The 22899-nt window shown below is 41.7% G+C and overlaps 1 protein-coding gene across 1 annotated transcript in view; it reads left to right on the top strand.

The window, feature by feature from the left end:
* Nucleotides 1-6876: 6876 nt before the first annotated feature.
* nrxn3a (neurexin 3a) overlaps nt 6877-22899 on the top strand; it is a 199261-nt gene continuing 183238 nt past the window's right edge. The window contains 2 exon segments of the mRNA XM_040049114.1: nt 6877-7132; nt 17503-18619. Of these exon segments, the coding sequence (XP_039905048.1) occupies nt 17935-18619 (685 nt within the window). The 5' untranslated portion in view covers nt 6877-7132; nt 17503-17934.

The raw sequence follows: 22899 nt of genomic DNA, 5'->3' as shown, positions 1-22899 counted from the left end.
AATATCAGTAAAATACACAGGAAGTAATATGACTGAAATATTAGTAAAAATAACTTAATATAAATGGTGAATAGCACACTTTTGTGGCTTTTGTCAACACCATTAGAAAAAGGGTCAACACCGTCAGACAAAAATCCTGATGGTGTTGACATCTGATGGTGCTGACACAATACCCTACTTTCTCTCATAACACATGTTTTTCTGACAGAAGCCATCTTGTTTTTCATCATTTGCTTATGGCCTCCACAATCTACCTAAATTAAGCTCTTTTTACAAGAAAAAATAATTAAATCTTGGATTACATCGACTGTGGTGTTGACGCACTATGGTTGTGACACAGAGCTTTATCAGAAAGGTCTGCAATAAATGAAATAAAAATAAAAACATTATCACAGCAGTGACCTCATGGCATGTGTATCAAACAGGAAGTGGTAAAAGGGTCCTCAGAGTGTAAGCTGCCCACAATAATTCCTGATTTTTTTGTACTTTTAAAAAAATCTGACGGTGTTGACAAAAACTCTGGACCCGATTTTAATCACTTAAAAAATATTTAAAAATAAATTTTCAATTGCATATTTTGATATTATATAAGGTATTGACTTAAATACTTAATGAACAGAGCCATGATGTTTAATTTAACATTACTTTTAATTTTTTTTCTGTATTTTAATATTATCACACCTGCTTCTGGACAATGGATTTTTAAGGTACTGGTAATGTATTGTACCATTTAAAATAAATATATATGTATAAAAAAATGCTAAATCATACTTTTGTTGTATAAACATTGCCTTGGTTTGTCTTTTAGGCAGTTGGGTAACACTTGTATGCATATTTTTAACCACAAAATTGGGTTTTATCTGCAGGACATGTTTTGTCCCTTATCTCTAGAATCACTGAATAAACAGATTTTTTTGATGTTAAACTGATAACCAAAAACTGACAATGTTTTTTAAACCCTACCATGGTTTTTTGTGTCTGTAATCAAACCATGGCAAATTGGTCCTGGGTCCTGGGTGAGGGACCAGACAAAGAGCAAATCAAACAGACAAAAAGCGATTCAGAAAGCCCCTATGAGAAGACCATCAAAGGAACAGTTCACCCTTCCCGGGATAGGGTTACCGGGGCCTGTCCTGGAGCCAGGGGAGGGTGCCTGAGAGTGAGTGTCTGGTGGGCACAACCCGAAAAAGGGACATCTTCCTGCAGGTCCACCAACCGCAGGAGGCACTGTAGGGGTCGGGTGCATTGTGTGCCGGGCGGTGGCCAGGAGCGGAGGTCCTGGTGGACTGATCCCCGGCTACCAAGACTGGCAATTGGGACATGAAATGTCACCTCTCTGGTGGGGAAGGAACCTGAGTTAGTGCGTGAGGTTGAGAGGTACCGGCTAGATATAGTTGGGCTCATCTTGATGCACGACTTGGGCTCTGGAACCAGTCTCCTGGAGAGGGACTGGAATCTGTCTCAGTCTGGAGTTGCTCCTGGTGAGAGGTGGCGGGCTGGGGTGGGTATCCTGGTATCCCCTCGGCTTTCTGCCTGTATGTTGGGGTTTCTCCCAGTGGATGAGAGGGTTTGTTCCCTTCGCCTCCGGCTCGGGGAACGGGTCCTGACCGTCGTTTGTACGTATGCCCTGAGTGGTGGTTCAGAGTACCCAGCCTTCTTGGAGTCCCTAGGTGGGGTACTGGAGGGTGCTCCGCCTGGGGACCCTGTCGTCCTACTGGGAGACTTCAATACTCACGTGGGTAACGACAGCGAGACCTGGAGGGGCGTGATTGGGAGGAACGGCCTCCCGGATCTGAACCCCAGCGGTGTTTCGTTATTGGACTTCTATGTAAACCACAGTTTGTACATAACGAACACCATGTTCAAACATGAGAGTGTCCACAAGTCCACGGGGCACCAGGACGCTCTAGGCCGCAGGTTGATGACTGATTTTGTAATCGTATCACCAGACCTTTGGCCATATGTTCTGGTGAAGGGAGCCACCAAGCTGAAGAAGGAGTCCTATCGGCCTTGGTTAGCCTGTGGGACTCCGGGGGCAGCTGATAGGTACCGACAGGCCAAGCGGAACGCGGCTCGGGCAGTGGCTTAAGCAAAAACTCGGGTGTGGGAGGAGTTCGGAGGGGCCATCGAAAAAGACTTTCGGACTGCCTCGAAGAGATTCTGGCAAACCGTCAGGGGTCTCAGGAGGGGAAAGCGGTGCTCTACCTGCACTGTGTATAGTGCGGGTGGAATGCTGCTGACTTCAACTGAGAAAATTGTCGGCATGTGTCCACTGGCACCAGGGTGCTGGAGAGGACAGTCCGTCCGTTAGTCGGACCTCAGATACAGGAGGAACAATGCGGTTTTCGTCCTGGTCGTGGAACACTGGATCAGCTCTTTATCCTCTCAAGGATACTTGAGGGTGCATGTTTGTCCAAACAGTCTACATGTGTTTTGTGGACTTGGAGAAGGCATTTGACCATGTCCCTTGGGGGGTCCTGTGGGGAGTTCTCTGGGAGTATGCGGTGTCTGGCCCATTGCTATGGGCCATTCGATCCTTATACAACCGTTGCAAGAGATTGGCCCGCCTAGCTGGCAATAAGTCGGATTCGTTCCTGGTGGGTGATGGGCTCAGTCAGGGCTGCCCTAAAAAACTGAGCCATAAACTCAGGGCGTGGGATAAGGATGGAACTGTGACTCCTCGTTCACTTTGTGGTAGTCGACACAGAACCACATAGACCCATGCTTCTTTACCACACGAACTATGGGGCTACACCAAGCGCTGTGCGACTCTTCTACTAGACCCATTTTCAGCATTTCAGCCAATTCTCTCTGAACAGTTTGTATCTTATGCTCAGCTAACCTGTAGGGCCATGAACCCAGCATCACACCACCCAGTGTGTCAAAACAGTGCTCTATGAGATTGGTATGGCTGGGCAAGGGGGGGAGAACACATCTGAAAACTGCTGTTGCAATGCAGCAGCATCTGCTCTTTAGGCCTGTGTGATGGTCATCACAATGGAGGGAGGTGGGAATTGCTGATTGCACCTCCAGCACCAACTCATGTCTTTCATTAACCACGCTCACCAGAAAAACAGTTTCAGACTCTTCCCATGCTTTAAGGAGGTTGAGGTTATATACCTGTGTGGGTCCTCCCCTGTCCGACTGTACCACTTCATAGTCTACGTCCCCCACTCGCAGTGTGACCACGAAGGGACACTTGAACAAGTGAGTAACACAAGCACTTTATCTCCCAGTGAAAACTGCCTAACCCCTCTGTTGTACAGGCACTGCTGACGTTCCTGGGCCTGGAACAAATTTTCTCGTGACAATCTCCCCAAAGTGTGCAGCTTTGCCCTCAGGCCCAGAACATATTGACTCTCATTTTTAGCTGGGCTTGAACATGGCCTGGAGCACCTCCCACACTGTAAACAACAGAGGGTCTAACTAGTGATCACAATTGCGTTCAGCTGGTGCCCACCAAAGCCTGGCTTATACCTCCATTGCACCTTAGTGGAATGCTGTACATCCCTTCTGGATTGGGGGAGGGTGACCTGAGACACCTGAGACACTCCTGTCCACTAAGGTGCAATGGAGGTATACGCCAGGCTTTGGTGGGCACCAGCTGAACGCAACGTTACAGTATAATGTACCTTGATGGGACTTTTGTTGTGATTGGGCACTATGGAAATAAGAATAAATTAAATGAGAATTAAACTGAAATGTTTAACAAGTCAGCAGTAAATGATAAGTATCTGACTTGTTTGTTGATATATTTACTAATTAAGGGTACAAAATGATCAAGATCATTTTACATTTTTGAGCAAATTATATTAAATGTATAATTGATCTAAAATGTCAAAGAACATTTTTAAACTGTGCTCGTCAGCCACTTGGGTTTTGTGTCAAGTGTGTGAGACCTTCCAGGAAAGCCCCTGAAATGCAAATAAATGGCAGCTAAAAACTTCATGTGTGTCCCTGAAGTTTGTAGCTGTCATTTACTTGTCTGGACTAACAAGTGCAGCAGGAAAAAGGCGCTTGTTCCTGACCTGTTATAGATTATTTGTAAATGTGGAGTAAATCACTTACAAAGCGTTCTTGATTCCATAATGTAAAGAGTAAATCATTCATTCCATACAAACATGTAACTGTAGCATTCATTGATGTTCTTCCCCTGTTACAGGTCACTAAACTGAAATTGTGTTACATTCTTTACTCTTGTTTTTATGTGGAATGAACTCAAATAAACCTTTTGGTTAATCACTTGGGACAGCTAGGAAAGAATTTGTATGACATTTAGCTGTTTTTATGAACAGTAATAACACTATGGAATCACATTGTGGTCGTAAATATTTTGCACTTCAGACTGCAGGATTTTCTTCCTTTCAGCTGATTGGTTAATGTCATGTCTATCACAAATTTAACAATCCAATCAGAGAACAGATGGGTTTGGCTGCCGGAGGACACTTTGCTGAGCATCAGGTCCTGGAAGGTTTTGGAGATGGAGGAGCGACAGCACTTCTGCGGCGCAGTGTGACTCACAGCACTGGTCCTGGGTCAGCCCTGACTTTGTGTTAAAGTAATACTAAAGTAATAATGGTATTTCTGACCACTGGTATACCACAACTAAGGCGACCTGACTATATTTCCTAATGAAGCAATAAAGTTTGGCACGAAGGTGACAGACTCACTGAGAAACGGCCTCAATAGAAAGGTGGCCTACATACTTAAAGAAAGGAAACCGGCTGAAGTGGTGCTCATGATCTTATTAAAATTGATGGAATTTTGAAAGTAAAAAAATACTGTCAGATTTTGATCAACCATATAAAACCATCTGAAAACATCTTTCCACATGGCACCGACTTTTCACTATGACAAGAATCCCAAAGAAACTGCCAATATGTTAAAACCATAACAGGAAAAATCCACAATGGAAAACTATCGGTCGTGGATTGGCCTGTCCAGAGCCTCAACATAACTGAAGCTCTGTGGGTTCATTGTGACAGACAATAGAACAAAAGCCTGTCAACACAGTGAAACACTATCCCAGCTTACAAAGGGCAAGTCTGGTATACCCAGAAGAGTTCTCCAGTCTGTCACAGTTTACAACCAGTCACATTAAATTCATTTAGGTTAATTTAGTTAATGTTTCAAAATATATTGTGAAATATTATGAAATTATATTTGATTAATTTTGAAAGTGCAGAGCCAAACAAATGATTTAATATGATTGTGAAAAGTTTGATAGCATGTTTTTTATTCCTCAGTTTTCATAGAATTAGCATTGTTTGTTTTTGTATTGAAAAATAAAAGGAACAAGATTGTCAGCAAATGACAAGAAATTCCAATACTTAAATGTGTTTGAGCAGATTTAGCTTTAAAGGTGTTTACAGATAGTTTGCAAATGTAAAACTTGCTTCAAGGACTTTGAAGAAAACATGTTTAATGTAAGGAAAGAAAATAGTGGAGAGAAAATCACTTGTTTTGTTGACATCTTCATCGAGGTTGTAATCAGATAGTGACATCATTCTACTTCTTCTTTGCAACCACAAGAGGTCACTTGCCAAAAAACTGTAGTCCTGCAGTTTTCAGAGCTTGAAAAAACTGCTTTCAGGAAAGCTGTGGACGGCCCATTCAGCTCCATTTCACTGTGTTGCAGAAAGAAAAGGGAAGACCTTCAATAGAGTTAAAAAGAACATCTGGGAACCTTTGTAGGACACAGTGTGATGAACTGAAATGTGGAACATCTAATACAAGAGCTTTGAGGTAATTTAGTGTGAATGAAAAACAATAAGGTAAGCAGCATATGTTTCCCTGAGTAACTTTATCCAGGTGGAAAGCAGGTGCTTGACTGTGTGTGTGTGTGTGTGTGTGTGTGTGTGTGTGTGTGTGTGTGTGTGTGTGTGTGTGTGTGTGTGTGTGTGTGTGTGTGTGTAAGCGGTTACACAGGGAGATTAAACAAATGTCCATGTCATGCCTACCTCTGTTTATTCAAATCTATTCATCTAACAATAAGGCTTTTGCGGGCAGGTCTTCCCACAGTTGAAATGATTAGAACTTGCTGTTCAACTCATTTTTGGATGGTTTGCTTTTTATTTCTGATCACATTTTAGTATTTTACATAAATGTCAAAGTCATTTTATCCTTGTAGTAAGGTGAAGAAAGTAAATTATAAACAGTGGGTCTGTTTGCTGCACTGACAGTGTTGGATGTCCTTCATGAGTCTTAACAGGAACACACATTTTGTTAAACGTGTGTTTTCTCTCACCAAATATACGTACTACCCAATAATCTGAAGCATGTTATTATACAGGTGATGAATTAATTTCCCTCAGTGAGCACTGCAAAAGATAATAAAGGTGAAACACTTTATTAAGTGTCTGCGGGCATTTCAGCACCTTGGATAGCAGCACTGTTAGCCTGCTGCTGACAGGCTCCTCCTCTAATAAAGCTTCTCTTTAGTGAAGATCTTCTTATCTCAGCTACAGAGAAAGGCCACAATAAAGGGAGTTATTAAAAAAAAGGTAATTTAAAGAAAACTTTTTTTGTCACATATTCTTCAATTATGGTTAAAACAAAAACAATGTAATGCATAATCAGTCAGGTTATCAGTAATATCGATTACACTGTAAACACAGCACAAATCAATGGCTGAGTGCAGCTACACCTTACATCATGCTCTTCTCCACATGTGAAGCCCGAAAGATCTGGTATGCTGCTGACCCACGGTGATAAAGTGAAGCACCACACCTCCTGACAAAGCCTATTACCAGCCTAAAGCGCAAAAGACCATATTTAGAGGTGTGTGAGTGCGAAAGAGCGGGCCGTTATTAACCAGTATGCCTTTAAATGGCGTGTACTGGTGCTGAGGAGAGGGCGGACCTGGGTGGCGCGCGCGTGTGCGCCTTTCGCCTGCAGCCGCTGCAAGTGGCACCGAGCTAACAGCGGCTTTTGTGCCCATGATGCACCGTGGTCGTCGCACCTGTAAGGAAGGATAAAGCTGTCACTGTACCGTCTCTACATCAGCACCACCGGCGCCGGAAACACTGCTGCTTAAAAAAAAAAAACACAAGTCTGGACTAGAAGAGGAAAAAAGATCTCCGTGGAGTTGGATTTTAGCAGTTGGATACTCTTGGCTGTCTGTTTAACTAAGGTCAGTAACGTCGTCTGTGTAGTCTAGTCTGTCAATATCATTTATCCACGTATGACTTGAACTGAGACAGGAGCATGTTCCAGGGAAAATATGGGGCAGAGGCGGATCGAGTTTCCACTCCTGACGGACAGGTACCACGGGACTAGCCACTTTTACGGGAGTTTCCCCTTCACTCACAATTTTTACGCCCCGAAACGGCGAATGTGCCGAGTCTCCTTGAAGGAAAAGTCGCGTCTGAGGGGCTGAAAATGAGAATTTCTGCCATGTTGTCTTCTAAATTGGTCTGATGGAACAGACGCACAGTGACTGGCGGGTGTAGAATTACACCCCCTCTCCGCTCTCTCGGTGTTTACAACAGAAATGCTCAATTTTCGTTTCATTATATTTCACACATACACAAATAAACATGCTCGTGTTGAATATGAAAAACGGGGCTTTGAGGGAAACCTGCAGAACTCGTTTTTAAAATGATGAATAATAGATGAGGTGAACGCCAGGTGTCCAGTGTCCGCGCATTGTTCTTGTCTGCAGCTTTTATGCTGGAATGTCAAACACACTGCGACGCCCTTTAGGCCCCACAAACCCAGCCTACAATCTTTACATTTAGCTTCATGTCATTTCGTGTCATTTGAGCAGTTTGATTCATGACCTTCCGGAGATGGACAGCGCGCGGAGGCAAGGCTGCACGCTTCCTCGCCATGAAATAACCATCACATTCCTCAATCATCCCCCATTTTTCTGATTTTTTTAAAGCTAAGCGCAACTCAACGGAATTCTTTAAAAGCCTTCACATTACTCTATCAAGATCAATAATAGCCGGTTCAGTTTTAGCATTTGCTTGGAAAACGAACGTGCTCCGCTGAAATGGAGCATAGCGATTATATGTGAGGAAAATTTCATTTCCGTAAAAGGAGTTTTTGGATTTTGGTTTTTCCCCTGTGGATCAAATGGCGTCCGCAGTAACAGCAGGGAGGTTTGCTGACTGCTCTGCTCCTCTCAGTAAACTGCCTTTCATGGCGCACAATAAGCTTACAACTTTTTTTCATCTGCATCACTCCACATTTGCTGAAGGGGCCTGTTTTAACTGGGCCCGATTATAAGATCAGCTCGAATTCATTTAACAACAACAACAAAATAAATAAATAAATAAATAAATAAATAAAATGTCATTTTAATTGGACAGTCTTTTTCCCCTTTTACACCATTTTTTTTACACTGCGGCAAATGCAGGATGTCTCATTTACATCAAATCTGACTGTTTTCCACAGGAGAAAAACAAAAGGCCCCGCGCTTGTATAAGAATCCACCGTCTGCCGCAAAATAACAATCAAGGCCTCGATCTGACGCCGTCTAACATCAGCTCTACTTCGAACCCATGAACAAGAGTGAAAATGAGTTCAGGCGGATGGCAATTAGATATTTTTTTCTTCGCCGCTGCAGTGCATATTTCGATGTGTCGGATTTGTAGAGTTAATAGGATTAGATTTTTTTTTGTGCTTTTATGCACGGGGAATTCCTAATCTGGATTTTTTAACGCTTCTGTGGATGGGCGTAACCCAAACCTAGAGAATGCGTCTGTTTCCCCTGCAAAGGGCCCAATGATGTCTCATCACCTACACTTTAAATGGCTAATATTCTCCGAGGCTGACAGTTCTAGAAAGAAAACAAAAATCTTTCGTTTGATTATTTTTTAAATATTTCTCGGCAGGTTGTGTTAAATCTGATTGTAAATGTGTGTTCATTATTAACATGTGATCCAGTGTTGGGTTGATATATACTGAAAAACGCCTCAGAATACGACGCGTGTTTGATGCAGAAATATAAAACACCCCTTTAATTTTCCTTCATCCTAATTTAAGGTTAGGGTGGTGGTGGTAGTGTGGAGGGTGGGGGTGATTCGGGTAATTTGGCTGTCCCTTTTCCCCCGTGGTTGGCAGCCGATTAACTACGCTGACAAATCAAGTGTAAAAAGCCAAGGGCTCTCAAGGTACCACTAATCCCACTGGGCGGGGAGAGTCAAATAATACGCAGCATTCTGGAGAATGCTCTTTTCTTTAGTTTGGTCGTTTTCTGCATTTTTTCGTTGTGAGTGTGTCATAGTTGGGCCATAAAAAAATCTAAATTTTGTGAACAACAGATCATTTAAAATTGTATGTGTCAGCCTGAAAATACAAGTTATTTCTGATGAAGGTTTTAGGCTTAATGATGGGCAATTCAATAACCGAGTTTTTGGATAACATGAGAAATATAAGGTGATTAAAATGCCTTCAATCAAATGAAAAAAGTCCTCAGCTATTAGGCTGTCTGGTGTTACGTAAACGGGTGGTGGCGGTGTGTGTGTGGCTGAGAGGTGTATATCCGTGCTTTGGCTGTAGCGTACACGTGCAGTCGTTTATTCTTTTTATTCGAACGTGCACACTCGTGATTAGACTTATGTAGTGTATGCTGTACGCGTGCGCTCGCGTGTTGCGTGTACTGCCGTTGGTAAAGTATAGGCGTCTGTGGTGTCGTTGAGCACACGTGCACGAGGCTGTGGGAGTTTGTGGGGTGCTGGGTGCTCTCTGACTGGGTGATGTAATGCCGTGAAGGGTGCTGCAGCAGAAATCACGGAGCCCAGGGAAGGCGTGTCCTGCCTGCTGAGAAGCTGGATAACAACACGGTGCCCACGCGCAACCGCTGCCAAATACACCCCCCTCCCGCTCTCTCCCTTCCTTTGCTCCACAAACACACACACACACACCGTCCCTCAGCTTAGCTTTCTTTTTATGTTCCTTTTATTTAATTTAATGAACTTGTAGTTTATTTAAAAACGAACAATCTGCAGTAATAAAATATGGAAGCTTTTAACAGGTCAGCAAAGAAAATGAGACTAAACGTTGACTCATTTCATGCTGAAGGTTTTAGGGTTAGAATTTAATAATGGATATATTTGGTTTCCACGACGCTCCTCTGTTGATACGTTGAATTGTTTGATAATTGTATGAATAAAAATATAATACAAAAACCAAATAAACAAACAAAAAAAACCCCAAAACCAACAATGTTTTCAGTCAAACTAATTACAATTTCCACCTTAAAAAGATGAAATGATTTATTTTAGTCGACTTCTAATAGAGATTCTGCACATTTTTCCAGTACCTTGGTACATATGATGGATCGTTAGGTTGTCGTCATATGAGATTTTCATGGCATGATTTTCATGTCTGTTAGAATTATCAAAAAACATTATTACTGTCTAAAAAAGCTGAACAATGATCATTTGACCATCTCTTAATCTCATCTGTAATTTCATGTTTCATTTCATGCCAAAGGAATAAACACACGAGTACAGAGAAGCAAAGAGACGTTCTATTGAGGAACAAATACACGCTATCTCAGCAGCTTGTCCAGAGGTTTCAGGACATCACAGCACATCGTCACATCCAGTCTGTGTAGAAGAACTGAGCCCAAATGCATCTGCCTAAAATGGTGGATCAGTGCTGCTCTGTGTACCAGGAAAGGTCTGTTACAGACTTGAAGTATGTGTTTGCAGTGTGATGAAGAATAGTGTTAGGGTGTTTTGTGAAATGCATGAGTGGGAATGGATGAGGTGGAACATCCCTCCCTCCTCCATCTCTGTTTCCACTCATCTTTCCTTCTGCTGTCTCTCCTCCTCCTCCTCGCCACTGTCAGCATGCATGTGCTGCTCAAATGATTTTGTACCACTGCAGCAATAAAGCCAGCAAAGAAAATGGCACTTCTTTGAATCCGCTGTGAGATGCAAAATGGCCAGTGTCTCTGTACGTATCTGGAGGCTTTACTCTCAGTGAGATAAGCGCGTCCCAAAAATCTGTAGCCTGAGATATTATCGTTAAGCTATGGAGGACATTTTGTCTCTGCATCTGGACAGCATTACCGCATGCGTGTGTGTTTTTGTGCTTGTGATCAGGGCACCTGCTGTAAAATTACTGGCAAGTAGCATCAATTTAAACACAAGAGGCCAGCCGATTGGTCGCTTTCATCTGCATTTGCACACACACACACACACACACACACACACGCTTCACTCCAGTCCGTGTGGCTCTTAATAGGATTCAGTGTGCTGCTGCCTTTTGTCAGTGAGTGTATGTGGACTCGTCCCTGTGGGGTTCGTCAAAGGAGCCTTTTACCGAGAACAATGATCCATGCCGTTTAGCCTTTTAACCCCCAACACTTCTCACACAGCAACAAAAGACACACACGTGTGCACACGCGTCGTGCAGAGTGTACACATCCTGAAACCAAAACTGCAGACTTGCATCCTCAATTTCTTACTGCCTAATACTGTGATGCCCATGTGGGGCTGATAATGCAAATTACGACTACAACCACAGAACATTTAAAAATCAAGATTTTACTCATTTGAACATTCATAGAAGATTTCAAAGGATTTGAACTATACCTGCAGCCTGTGCTGCTAGCTGGAAGTTCCTGTTTTCAGTAAATCAGCTAAACATTATGTTCTCACCATCCTGCAGGTCTTTTGAAAAATGTAATTAATTTTTTGGGATGTGTATTAAAGTGATGCAAAATGTTTTGTAGATGATGGCTGCTACTCGAGTAATATAAAATGCACATTCTTAACATCCTTAATATCCGAGTAAATGAAATGATAAAGTTTGCTTCTAAATGCAACATTTAATAATCATCTTTGGCATTAATGAAGAAGAGAAGTGTTTCCAAGAGTGGAGCAGCTGATAATTGAGGGGTTCAGCATAGCACAGGGAGATAGTGCAGGTGTACTAATTGAAAGGCTGGTATTTTAAATCCTGGCTGCCCTAGTCGGCATGCTGAAGTACCCTTGGGCAATTTACTGAACCCTGAACTGATCCCGACGGATTCGTTGGAGTATGAATGCACGCTGTGTGCATTCACTTAGATGTGGAACATGCTTGTGTGAATGAAACATGTTCTATAAAGTGGTCTGAGTGAAAGGTGCTCTAAAAGAACCAGCCCACTGTAGACGTGTGTGCTGATAGAGTCATACGACACAATCATCACACAACACATAAAAGTCTTACGAGGATCGTTTTGGAGGTTCAGTGATATGATGATGCAAACCTGACATCCGTGGCTGTCTCTGCCCTGGTTTTGCTTTGAATTCTGTTATTTCTGCTAAACAGACACTGCAGAGACTCTCTCCGTTAAAAATGGCTTAATTTATGTCAGTAATGTCAGTTTGGCCTTTTTTGGCTGCTTTACTTTACTGGGTTACATCAAGTTGTATTACCATGGTAACCCAAGCAAACAACCAAGTAATGATCAACAACATAAAACAAAATGTTATGTGTGTCTGTGTAAAACAATATATTAAAATATTTCTTGATTTCACTTGATTTCAGTTTATACTTGAAAAGTGTCCAGCGACAGACACGACTGCACTGCATGTTTATACTGGTGTGTTCACAGAGGTGAGCATTCCTGTGCAAATGGTTTGCATAACTCGTACCACTGGGCACATACTAAGGCTGTATGAGTAGTTGACACAGTTTAGCCCAGAAAACAATTTGCAGTGACATCTGGTTAAGACTTCATAATTAATCATGATCCACAGTATAACGAGCCCACATTTCAAAAGAGCTGAAAAATGAGTGGTGAAGATTTTTCACCCAAACAGTTGTCACATGACATCTCGCCAGAGCTCCCACCCCGAGACACAGCAAAGGATTCGGGTGGTGTTTCCATAAACTCACTGAGAGTGTAAATATTCAAAGGGCTGATCTACGGTTTCATTTTTAAAAAGATGATTTATTATTATTGTAGACCGTGTACAGAAGAAGCTTTGTGAAATACTCTGGTGGGCCGATCTTCATACATTTAATAATAATTATCACATACAACAACAAAATACATCAGTACTGTGTGTACAAATAAAAAACCCACATCATTGCTGTAAGTGTCACTATTACATTTATGTTAGAAGACTGTTTTAGATCAAAGTCATGAAGGTAACATTTTTGTATAATTTTTGTCAGTTTGTGACACCAAATTAAAAGTCTTTAAACGTAAAGTTGTCATGTGAAAATGTATCAAAGTCCTTCATCATGATCAACTATGAAGTTTAACTGATCCTAATGCTGTGCATGAAAAAAAGAAAAAAAATGCTTAATTTTAGTTATGTCTTATTTATAATGGGGTTTTACACACACACACACACACACACACACACACACACACACACACACACACACACACACACACACACACACACACACACACACTGAGAGAGAAAATGCAGCAGTAATAATTCTACGTAGTAATATTGTACACAAATATATATTAGAAACATTGTATGCACGACAGAATATGTATTGGAAACATTGCCAGTTCCAACACTAATATTAATTTCTAATATTAATGACTTTTCGGTGCAGGCCTGTAACAATGCCTGCTAAATATTACCCTGATTATTATATAACAGGGAGCAGTGTGCATGAACAGAACAGAAAAAGTCAAACTTCATGTTGATTATTCAAAGATATTGTTTTCAGTTATCACTCAGGAGTGGAGGACGTACTTGTTGCAGTGGAGATATTGATTATTATTATGTTTACATGCCTCCTCCACGCTCAGGTTGGCCTGCGTTCTTTGATTTTATAATTTCGCTGTAATTTATCCGCCCTTACCCGTGTTCACAATTTCATGGCTCCATGTCGGAATATGTCGGGAAACTTTGAATTCTAGAAAGATTTATTTTACTGCAATGGTGAGAAAAACTGGTTGCTGTAGATCACAGTGGGACATGAACTGCTGGTGAGTTAAATGTACAGCTGTATACATTTCCTCGTCTGATTCATTATGTGCACAAAAACTACTCAGATTACTTTAGTAAGGCACCAATTTTTTTTTTTACACATTTTAGTATTTAGTAAATTTTAGGGAAATTTCACTGATCCAAACAGTTAAAGGAACACTGTTTATTCAGAGTGTAGCATCAAGTCAACTAAACTTCTGTGATCTTGATCCCATCAGTTACAGCGCATCCAGAAAGTATTCCAAAATGGATTCAATTCATTTTCACCTTAAATTCTACACACAATGACCCATAATGACAAAGTGAAAAATGTTTGAATGAAATTCTTGCAAATGTATTAAAAATTAAAAGGAATAAAAATGCATGTACATAAATATTCAGTCTCTGTCCTGACACTCAGAATTGGAAGTGGAGGATGAAAGTAAGAAGCAGGGTCTTGAAATCGACAAAGGACTCCCAGACCACGAGAAACAAAATTCTCTATCCTACTATTGCTGTTTCTCTACTAGGGTGAAACCTCCTCAAAAAACCCAGGTGAGTAGTAGAAGTTTAGGCCCAGCAGGAACTGTGAGACTAGTCAGGGTCAAGAGAAAGATGAATGCAGGAATTTACAGAGACATCCTTAATGTTAACCACTCTGTTAATGTCCTTAAGATGCAAGACCAGAGCCCAGACTTGAACCTGATTGAACATCTCTGGAGAGATATGAAAATGGCTGTGCACCGATGCTCACCATGCAACTTGGTGGAGCAATCGAGCTTCTGCAAAGATGAGTGGGACAAACTTCCCAAAGACAGGCGTGCCAAGCTTCTAGCATCACACTCATGAAGGCTGGAATTGCTGTCAGAGGTGGTTCAACATAATATTTAGCAAAAGCTGTGAATACTTATGTACGTGTTACATTTTTGTTCTTTATTTTTAATACATTTACATGAATTTAAGCTGTTTTTTTCATCTTCTCATTAAGGGCTATAATGCAAAGAATTATAAAGTGAAAACAAATTGAATCCACTTTGGAATAAGGCTGTGACGGGACAAAATGTGAATACTTTCCAGATGCACTGCAGGTAACAGGTGTTGCTAATCACTTTGAGGTGCCTTGGTGTTAATGAGACAACAGAGGAGCAACAAAGAGACAGCCACAAAACAAGAATGGCTTTACAGGCGGGGGCCTCTTACAACAGGATTAAGATCGGTAGAGCCGTACAAAATGACCTCTGTCAGGCCACAGGTGCGAAGGTCTCGGACCAAACAATCAGAAACAGACTTCATGAGGTTGACCCACCGTCCTCTAGAGGGGCTTGTGATCACTGCCCCACACTGTGGAATACGACTGGGATGTGCCATATATATCAGAATCAGCAGGTCTACCACAGGTTCACCTTAAGCACATGTGACAGACACGGAGAAAGAAGGTTGTGCTGCCTGTAACTTTTTTTAGCATGACCCGTTTGGTGGTCATATGATGGTCTGAGCGATATAACCATAGAGGGACGCTCAGACCTCTTCAGGTTATGCAGAGGCACCTGATCGGTATCGGGATGATAGACAGATCGTCAGACTTGACACATTGTCGGGGTTCTTCTTTATGCAGTGGCTGGTCTCATGTGGACTTCCTAGAGGATCAAGGACTCCATTGCCTGATCCCGACCCACGCCTGACCTAAATCCAAAAGAAGATCTCTGGTTCATTATGTTTCGGTCCATCTGGCCCTGCCAGGTTGCATCTCAGACTGTCCAGGAGCTCAGTAAAGCCCTGGTCCAGATCTGGGAGGAGTTCCCCAGGACACCATCCTGCTCAATGTTGTCAGGCATGCATAAAAGCACATGAGGACCATACAAATTACTGGGTACTATTTTGAGTTGCTGCAATGACATTTCAGACTAGCCTACTGTGTTTCTTTTCCACTTTTCATTTCCATCCCTGCCCTGATGTGGCATCTTTTAGTTGCTACCCAGTCCATATCAGTACAGATAGCCACTTTTTCCCCCAAGTGTTCCTTTATTATTTTTTATTTTTAGCAGTGTGGTATAGAAAATATAACTCCACCAATTTTGAACACTTCCTCTGCAGCACTGGCTGAAATGAAGCCCCGAACCATAACAGAGCCTCAGTGCTGCTTTTCTGACAGTTTCACCTACAAATTTCAATACTTGTGTTCATCATACTGTAAGTCCAGTTGCCACAGATGTTTGTAGACGAGTGCTTGTGTAATTTGGCATAGATCACTTTTTTTCTTCCTTAAGATCGGCTCCATGACAGCTACTGTGAGACCTTTCTAACGGCGCTCCGGTGAACACAAGCCGGATGAACTGAGGGTCCAGGAGCAAGTCTTAGCCTCTGTGTCTTTAAATGTTTCGCTGTTTCTTAAAGACATGGTTTTCAGATACTATCTGCTGTGTGTAGTTTTTTAGGCCTGACACTTCTTCTTTTGTCCTCCAGGTGTCCAGTTTCCTTCAATTCTTAAAGGTCAGATGTGTTCTGAGATATGTTATTGGTGCAAAAAGACCATTTGATGCTTATCTTTGTGTTGTGTTTGTTATTTGTTTTTTATAGATTAGACTAAAGATGATGTAGTTTAAAATGAGTTCTTTTCTATGCTGTCCTCTCTTGAGTTTGGTGCTTCTGCTTGGGATGATGCATAATTCACAAAGACAGAGTAGAATGATAGTGAATGATAGTGTTGGGAAGCTTAACTAAAAACAAAAGCAAACATCTCTGAAAATGGTCAGCGACAAGGACCGGATTGAAAATGAGTGAAAAGCAGCTATGATGAAAAATTACTGAACCTCAGGCTCACTGTAAGCTCGTTGTTCTTTGTCCTTGGACGTGAATAAATCAAGAAATAAGTAAAGCAACGAGAGGTGTCTCAAGATGTTTGGATAGTACTGTGGAAGGACTTGACAGTTCATACAGAAAGCATAAATATAATTTTTAGGAATATAAAAGACCGAGTGTACAATTTGTCTGTATTAAAAAATATATAAACTGAGATTTTATTAAATAAAATAGTATTTAGCTAGTGGATCAGTGCCTGCTTGTGTTTTTTCTGTGCTTCTTTTTATTCAGCTGAAAGCTGAAGCTGAAAGCTGTCTCTCCAGGCTGGACATCAGATAAAGGCAGTGCGCCTGGCTGACTGATAGTCATGCACTGCCATGAGAATAATGAGACTAATTTCCCTAGCAGATGACCGATAACTCCCAACAACCTTTGTGGAGGAGGGAAAAATGCAGTGATTTCACAGGCACTGTTATTCAGGATTGTTTTCTGCAACGTGCAGGTTAGAAAGAAAAGGTTGAATGTATTTAGTGGACCATTCACAGCTGAGTGTGTAACCTGGTTTTTCCCTCTGATTATCTCTGCACATCTCTGAATATGAAATAAAGATGATGAAATTCTAATAAACAAAACTGCATTTTTTACAACAAGTGTTTTCCTAGCTGCTATGTGCACAGATGCATTTTAGTGCTCCACTTTGTGTCTGTGTCTGCCACTGAAACTGCATCCATGTGAACAGTCTGGAACAGAGCTGCAGTGGTCTAGCATGTGTGCTGCATAGTGGACTCATTGTAACCATGTGCCTTCTGTTTTGTGACAGGGATGTAACTGCAAAAGGCCAGCGGCTCCCCTGCCAGCTCCACATCCCAGCAGACAAAATGAAGGAGGAAATTCCACTCACATGACCTCGCACCACAAGTCTCCATCTTCGTCCGGTCTGAAGAGCAGGGCGACGTCTTAAAGCCCGGTCTCCTCCTTCTGTCAGCTTGCTCGGTAACATTTAAAAGGACAACAATCACTGCCCTGCAACACCTGGACAATTTACCTTACGACTGTTAACTACAACGACTGTTCTCCTGCTATTGCCCTTTCCCTCTTTTAAAGACATATTTTTTTATAATAAATGTTTATCCAAATATATCTATATTGAAGATTGAACTGTGGAACCCTGAAACTGAGTCCAGTCCCTGAGATTTGAATCTAACCGAATTCTCGTCAGACATTTTTTTGGATTAAGAAATTATTTACAGCTATGGATCTTGTAGGTTTTTCTATCAGGCTGCATGTGTTCCTCAGCACATGCCTGGGACTGGAATTTTTAGGTACACCAGGTCAGTGGGCACGCTACCTCCGCTGGGATGCCAGCACCCGCGGTGACCTCAGCTTCCAGTTTAAGACAGAGGCCTCAGACGCACTGTTGCTGTACTTTGACGATGGAGGTTACTGTGACTTTCTACAGCTCTCAGTGGCGGAGGGACTACTGCGGCTGCGCTTCAGCATCGACTGTGCTGAGACCACTGTTGTGTCAGACAGACGGGTAGATGACAGCAGCTGGCACTTTGCCACCCTGAGCAGGTACAACCTGCGCACAGTGCTGGTGCTGGACGGCCAAGCCAAAGCAGGCGAGGTAAAGCCTCAGCGTCAGTTCATGAAAATAGTCAGCGACCTGTTCCTAGGTGGAGTGCCTCAGGATATCCGCAGCGGTGCACTTACACTGCCTACAGTGCGAAACATGCAGCCCTTCAGTGGCACAATCGCAGACCTCAAATACGGCATCTCACAGCCCCTGTTCCTAGGAAGCCTTAACGTGCCGCTGGAGTCGGAAGGATGGTGCACCGTGAACCCGTGTGAGAATGGTGGGATGTGCACAGTGGTGGACGGAGAACCGGTTTGTGACTGCTCCAAAACAGAATACAAGGGCCGCTTCTGCAGCGAAGGTAAAACACCTAGAAATCCTGCTGCTATTGATCCTGAAAGATTTAGACAGGACTAAAACTGCTAAAAAGTTTAAACTTGGCGTGTTAGCCTCTCAGTATCCTGGCGGTTGGTAGCAACGTCTTCCAGGTTATAGTTATGTTCCCCTTTTCTACTGTAATGAGACTTTATTTGAACGATCTTCTGACATCTTCTGTTTCTGAAACAGCGTTTGTGTTAGCATGTGGCTAATAAGCAGTGTAACCCCGCCTATATTCTTACTCCTACGTGGTTTCGCTCTAAGAGGCAAAGCTGAACTAGCTCAAATAAGAATGGGCTATAGCTGGGACAGTATATAGCCGACTTTAGTGAAAATAACTTCATAATAAGAATGTTAAAACGTTGTCCTTTTGCACATAACTTGGCTTTTTTCCCTCCGCTGTCACAGCAGGAATCTGGGCGAGCGTGTGGATGTGTTTTTGTATGATTACACCATAAAATCAGAATCTAATCCAGCCACAGTTAGTGAAGTCCAGGTTAATGACATCGGCCCTGCAGGCAGTGATAAGGATGCCTTTCCAGAGAACGGGCCCCCCCGAGTCCCTTTTCTTTACCCAATCACACGATGGCAGGTGCTTTATATCACATCCTTTTGTGCTGACAATTTTGCTGGAGCTGTGTTTCAATTGCTTTACAGATGTGTGTAGCCAGGGTGAAATTGATTTCTATTTAAAGAAACCTCCTTTACTTATTTCCTCCCTACAGGCCAAATAAAAGGCACGTTGATTGACTTTACATAGAAACTTCTTGTCATTTGATAAATCCTGAGCTCCGAAAATTCGCTTCTTTCTCTGTGAACAGTACCACTGGTACATGAAATAGATCCCAGCACCTCTCCTTTTATGTGCGCTGAAAACTCTTTCCATGAATTTAATTATTCACAATCAATACACATTTGTCCAAACCACCATCCTTCAGCTACTAAGTAGACACAATAATCTGACTCCTTATAAGATAATCAATACCACTTAGATGAAAAAGTCCCTGGACTCTTTTTTTGTTTAATTAATTTAGATCAGATGTCATTTAAATACATTTATTCTTCTCTTTTCCTCCGTTTTTCGTAGACTTTGGCGTGCTTCTCATAACCTTTCACAAATATAGAATTTCCATCCCATTTGGGCTGATGCCACATCCCCAGCACACAGACAAAGGCCAGGGAATCTGGAGTTTAAAGATTAGACTCTTTTAATCTCTCTTCGAGGTAGGAGGAGGTATGAGGGCTTTCCTTTTTCTCTCTGTCTTGGTGGTAGCTCAGCTGCTTTGCCTTTGTACAGCTGATTGAAGGAAGGCATTTAACTCACATGGAGGGAAGAAGTGTTTGTGCATTGATTCATGTCTTTTGGTTGCTTTTGAGAACTGGAGAAGACTGCCTAACGTTTAATATCATGTGCAGAGTGGAGGACTGTCTGCTTGAGAGGGGAAGCCACACTTTCTGTATACTGACCTGTCTGCTCCCAGAGCCAGTCCAATATATAAGAACATTTTGTTATCCTGCTATCAGACCTGTTATTTGCCTTCATCCTTTACTATTTAGAAGATTTATAACATTTCTAAATGGGACATTTGGGCAGGGATCTTTCAGAATTTAGTTTAGTTTCCATTTAGTTTCTTGTTTTTTGTCTTAAAGCCTGATTCTTTGGGATGCGTTTGCTGACGTTTCCTACAATATGGTTTTTACATGAATAGAATGAAACCTAAAACTGGCATAGTTTTAGGAAACAGAAGCAGATCAACACAGGTACAAGTTTCTCTAGTTTTTTTTTACTCAGAATATTTTTATTGAACAATTGTGGATAAAGTTAACAAAACAAGAGAGAAAAAAGACAAAGGGAAACATAAAAACAGGCTACACTGAATACAAAACAGAACTTCTCACGTTGGAACATAAAAAACATAAAATTAACAAAACGTAATCTCTAGTTTTTAAAACACATGAAGGTGGTGTAATATGTGGTGTAGTATGTGGTGTAATAGGTGGTGTAATATGTGGTGTAATATGTGGTGTTATAGGTGGTGTAATAGGTGGTGTAATATGTGGTGTAATAGGTGGTGTAATAGGTGGTGTAATAGGTGGTGTAATAGGTGGTGTAATAGGTGGTGTAATAGGTGGTGTAATAGGTGGTGTAATAGGTGGTGTAATAGGTGGTGTAATAGGTGGTGTAATAGGTGGTGTAATAGGTGGTGTAATAGGTGGTGTAATATGTGGTGTAATATGTGGTGTTATATGTGGTGTTATATGTGGTGTTATAGGTGGTGTAATAGTGGGCAGGCAGGTGGGTTTACTTCTAGATGGGCCCAACATAACTGTTACTCTCTTTGTTAAGCCTGTTATTGTTGTATTATTATACGCAGACCATACTTGTGTATATGAACTGGTTCCTATATTGTGCTTTCCTACTCTGAGCACTCAAAGCTGTCCTCTGCACTCACTCACATTGGTGGCTTGCATCTCCTTTAAAAATAAACTGAGGACTTTGCTATTTGGGAGAGTAGAGCTGCTACTCCTCCACATATTCTCTGTATGTATTGAATGTAATATTAACATGCTCAGCACTTTTATGGATTTGTATTCTCAGAAGTATGATGAATGGACTATAGAATAAATCCTTGGGACTAGTAGTCACCCATTATCAGTCATGTGGTGTGTGTACTGGTTAAAGTGGACTGCGCTTTATAAATACAGGTCCATTTACTGTTTACCTCAGCCTTATGTAATATATTCTGATGCAGTGTTTCCGAAATAATGACACCGATGTCTGAACAGCTAATGTGAAGCCAAAAGCTCAGGCTGCTCTGACACATACTGTGCAATGCAAGCAAACAGAAATAATAATAATTAAAAAATGTAAGTTAAAAGATTACCATTAATTTAAAGATAAACGACACACACACACACACACACACACACACACACACACACACACACACACACACACACACCTAACAACCTTTTATCTATTGACCCTTGTAGTTTGATAGGCTGCTTTCTCCCGACCTTGATTTGGAGCCTCCATGCTGGGACCCATTCCCATTGTTGATTTATGTCTGGCTCTCCCTCCTTTGCCGATCCGCCTGGCTGCCTTCTGCAGAGCAGTGATAGGTGAGGGATGCAGGGGCCTCTTCCAAACCAGAGAGAATTTAGATTAATTTTTGTTAAGGCATAAATGACATGCTTAATGAGGCTGGCTGGTATGGATTGGTCGATTGGCTGCTTTCTGAATACATTATGGAGAGAAACTGATATCTTACTGAAAGTAAACAAATACAGCTTTTAGCATATATTCTAAATTTATTCTTCTAAAACACGTGTAAATTATTTAGAGATAATGACCAATGTGATTAAAAAATGCAGCTAAAAAGAATCTTACAATATAAATATCAGAAACCAATCTTTGTCAAGTTTCTTGTTTTTTTGGCCTTTTCCAGCTTTTATCAGACAGATCAGTGAAGCAACAACAGGAAAGCGGGGCAGATATGTGGCAAAGGGTCACAGGTCAGACTTGAACTCAGATCGGCCGCTTTCAGCCATATGGCATGTAGGCGCCGGCTCAATGCACTGAGCTAACCCGCTCCCCCCGTTCCTCTTCACTTTCATTTTTGCTTTAGCCTTTCATTCTCACTCTACTCTGTCTTTGTGAATTATGCATCATCCCAAGCAGAAGGAGACTCAAAGCAGGAGAGATGTACTGTAGTAGTTAGCAACCAGTTTACTCACAAACAATAAAGTGAATATCTATGAACAAGTGCCATGTGCAAAACATACAAGCCATCAGGTATGCAAGGAATACCACTTTGCACTTCGGAAAGTAATATAATTGTGACAAACATGTCTGTGGTCACATTTGCTAGTTTTAGCAGCTGACAGAGCAGGTGATCTGCTGTCTCCACTTCTGCCAGTGAGGTTTAAGAGCTGGATATGCCTACTTATCAACTTTACTAGCTCTTTCCACTTTTTCCAGCATATTGGGAACAGTAAGCTAATAGGATACATTAGATAGATACATGGTCGTTGTTTAAGTCTTCAATAAAAATTCTTAAAATTCAATATTAGTTTTTCGGCATGTCTGTTTAGGTTTGGCAGAAGATAAGCTGATTCTTTGCTGTGACAAAAAACCGACATCTGATCGATGGTACTTTATTTAGAAGCATGTGCACTTGGTCAGAGTTTTAAACTCATTAAAACAAAGATGCACCTTTGTGTGTTAAAAGTATCTGAGGAATGTGCGATGCAGTAAAACAG

The sequence above is a fragment of the Simochromis diagramma genome, unplaced genomic scaffold, assembly GCF_900408965.1.
Source record: "Simochromis diagramma unplaced genomic scaffold, fSimDia1.1 OVJJ01000426.1, whole genome shotgun sequence".
Taxonomy (NCBI): Eukaryota; Metazoa; Chordata; class Actinopteri; order Cichliformes; family Cichlidae; genus Simochromis; species Simochromis diagramma.
This window is presented reverse-complemented; position numbering and strand designations above follow the sequence as displayed.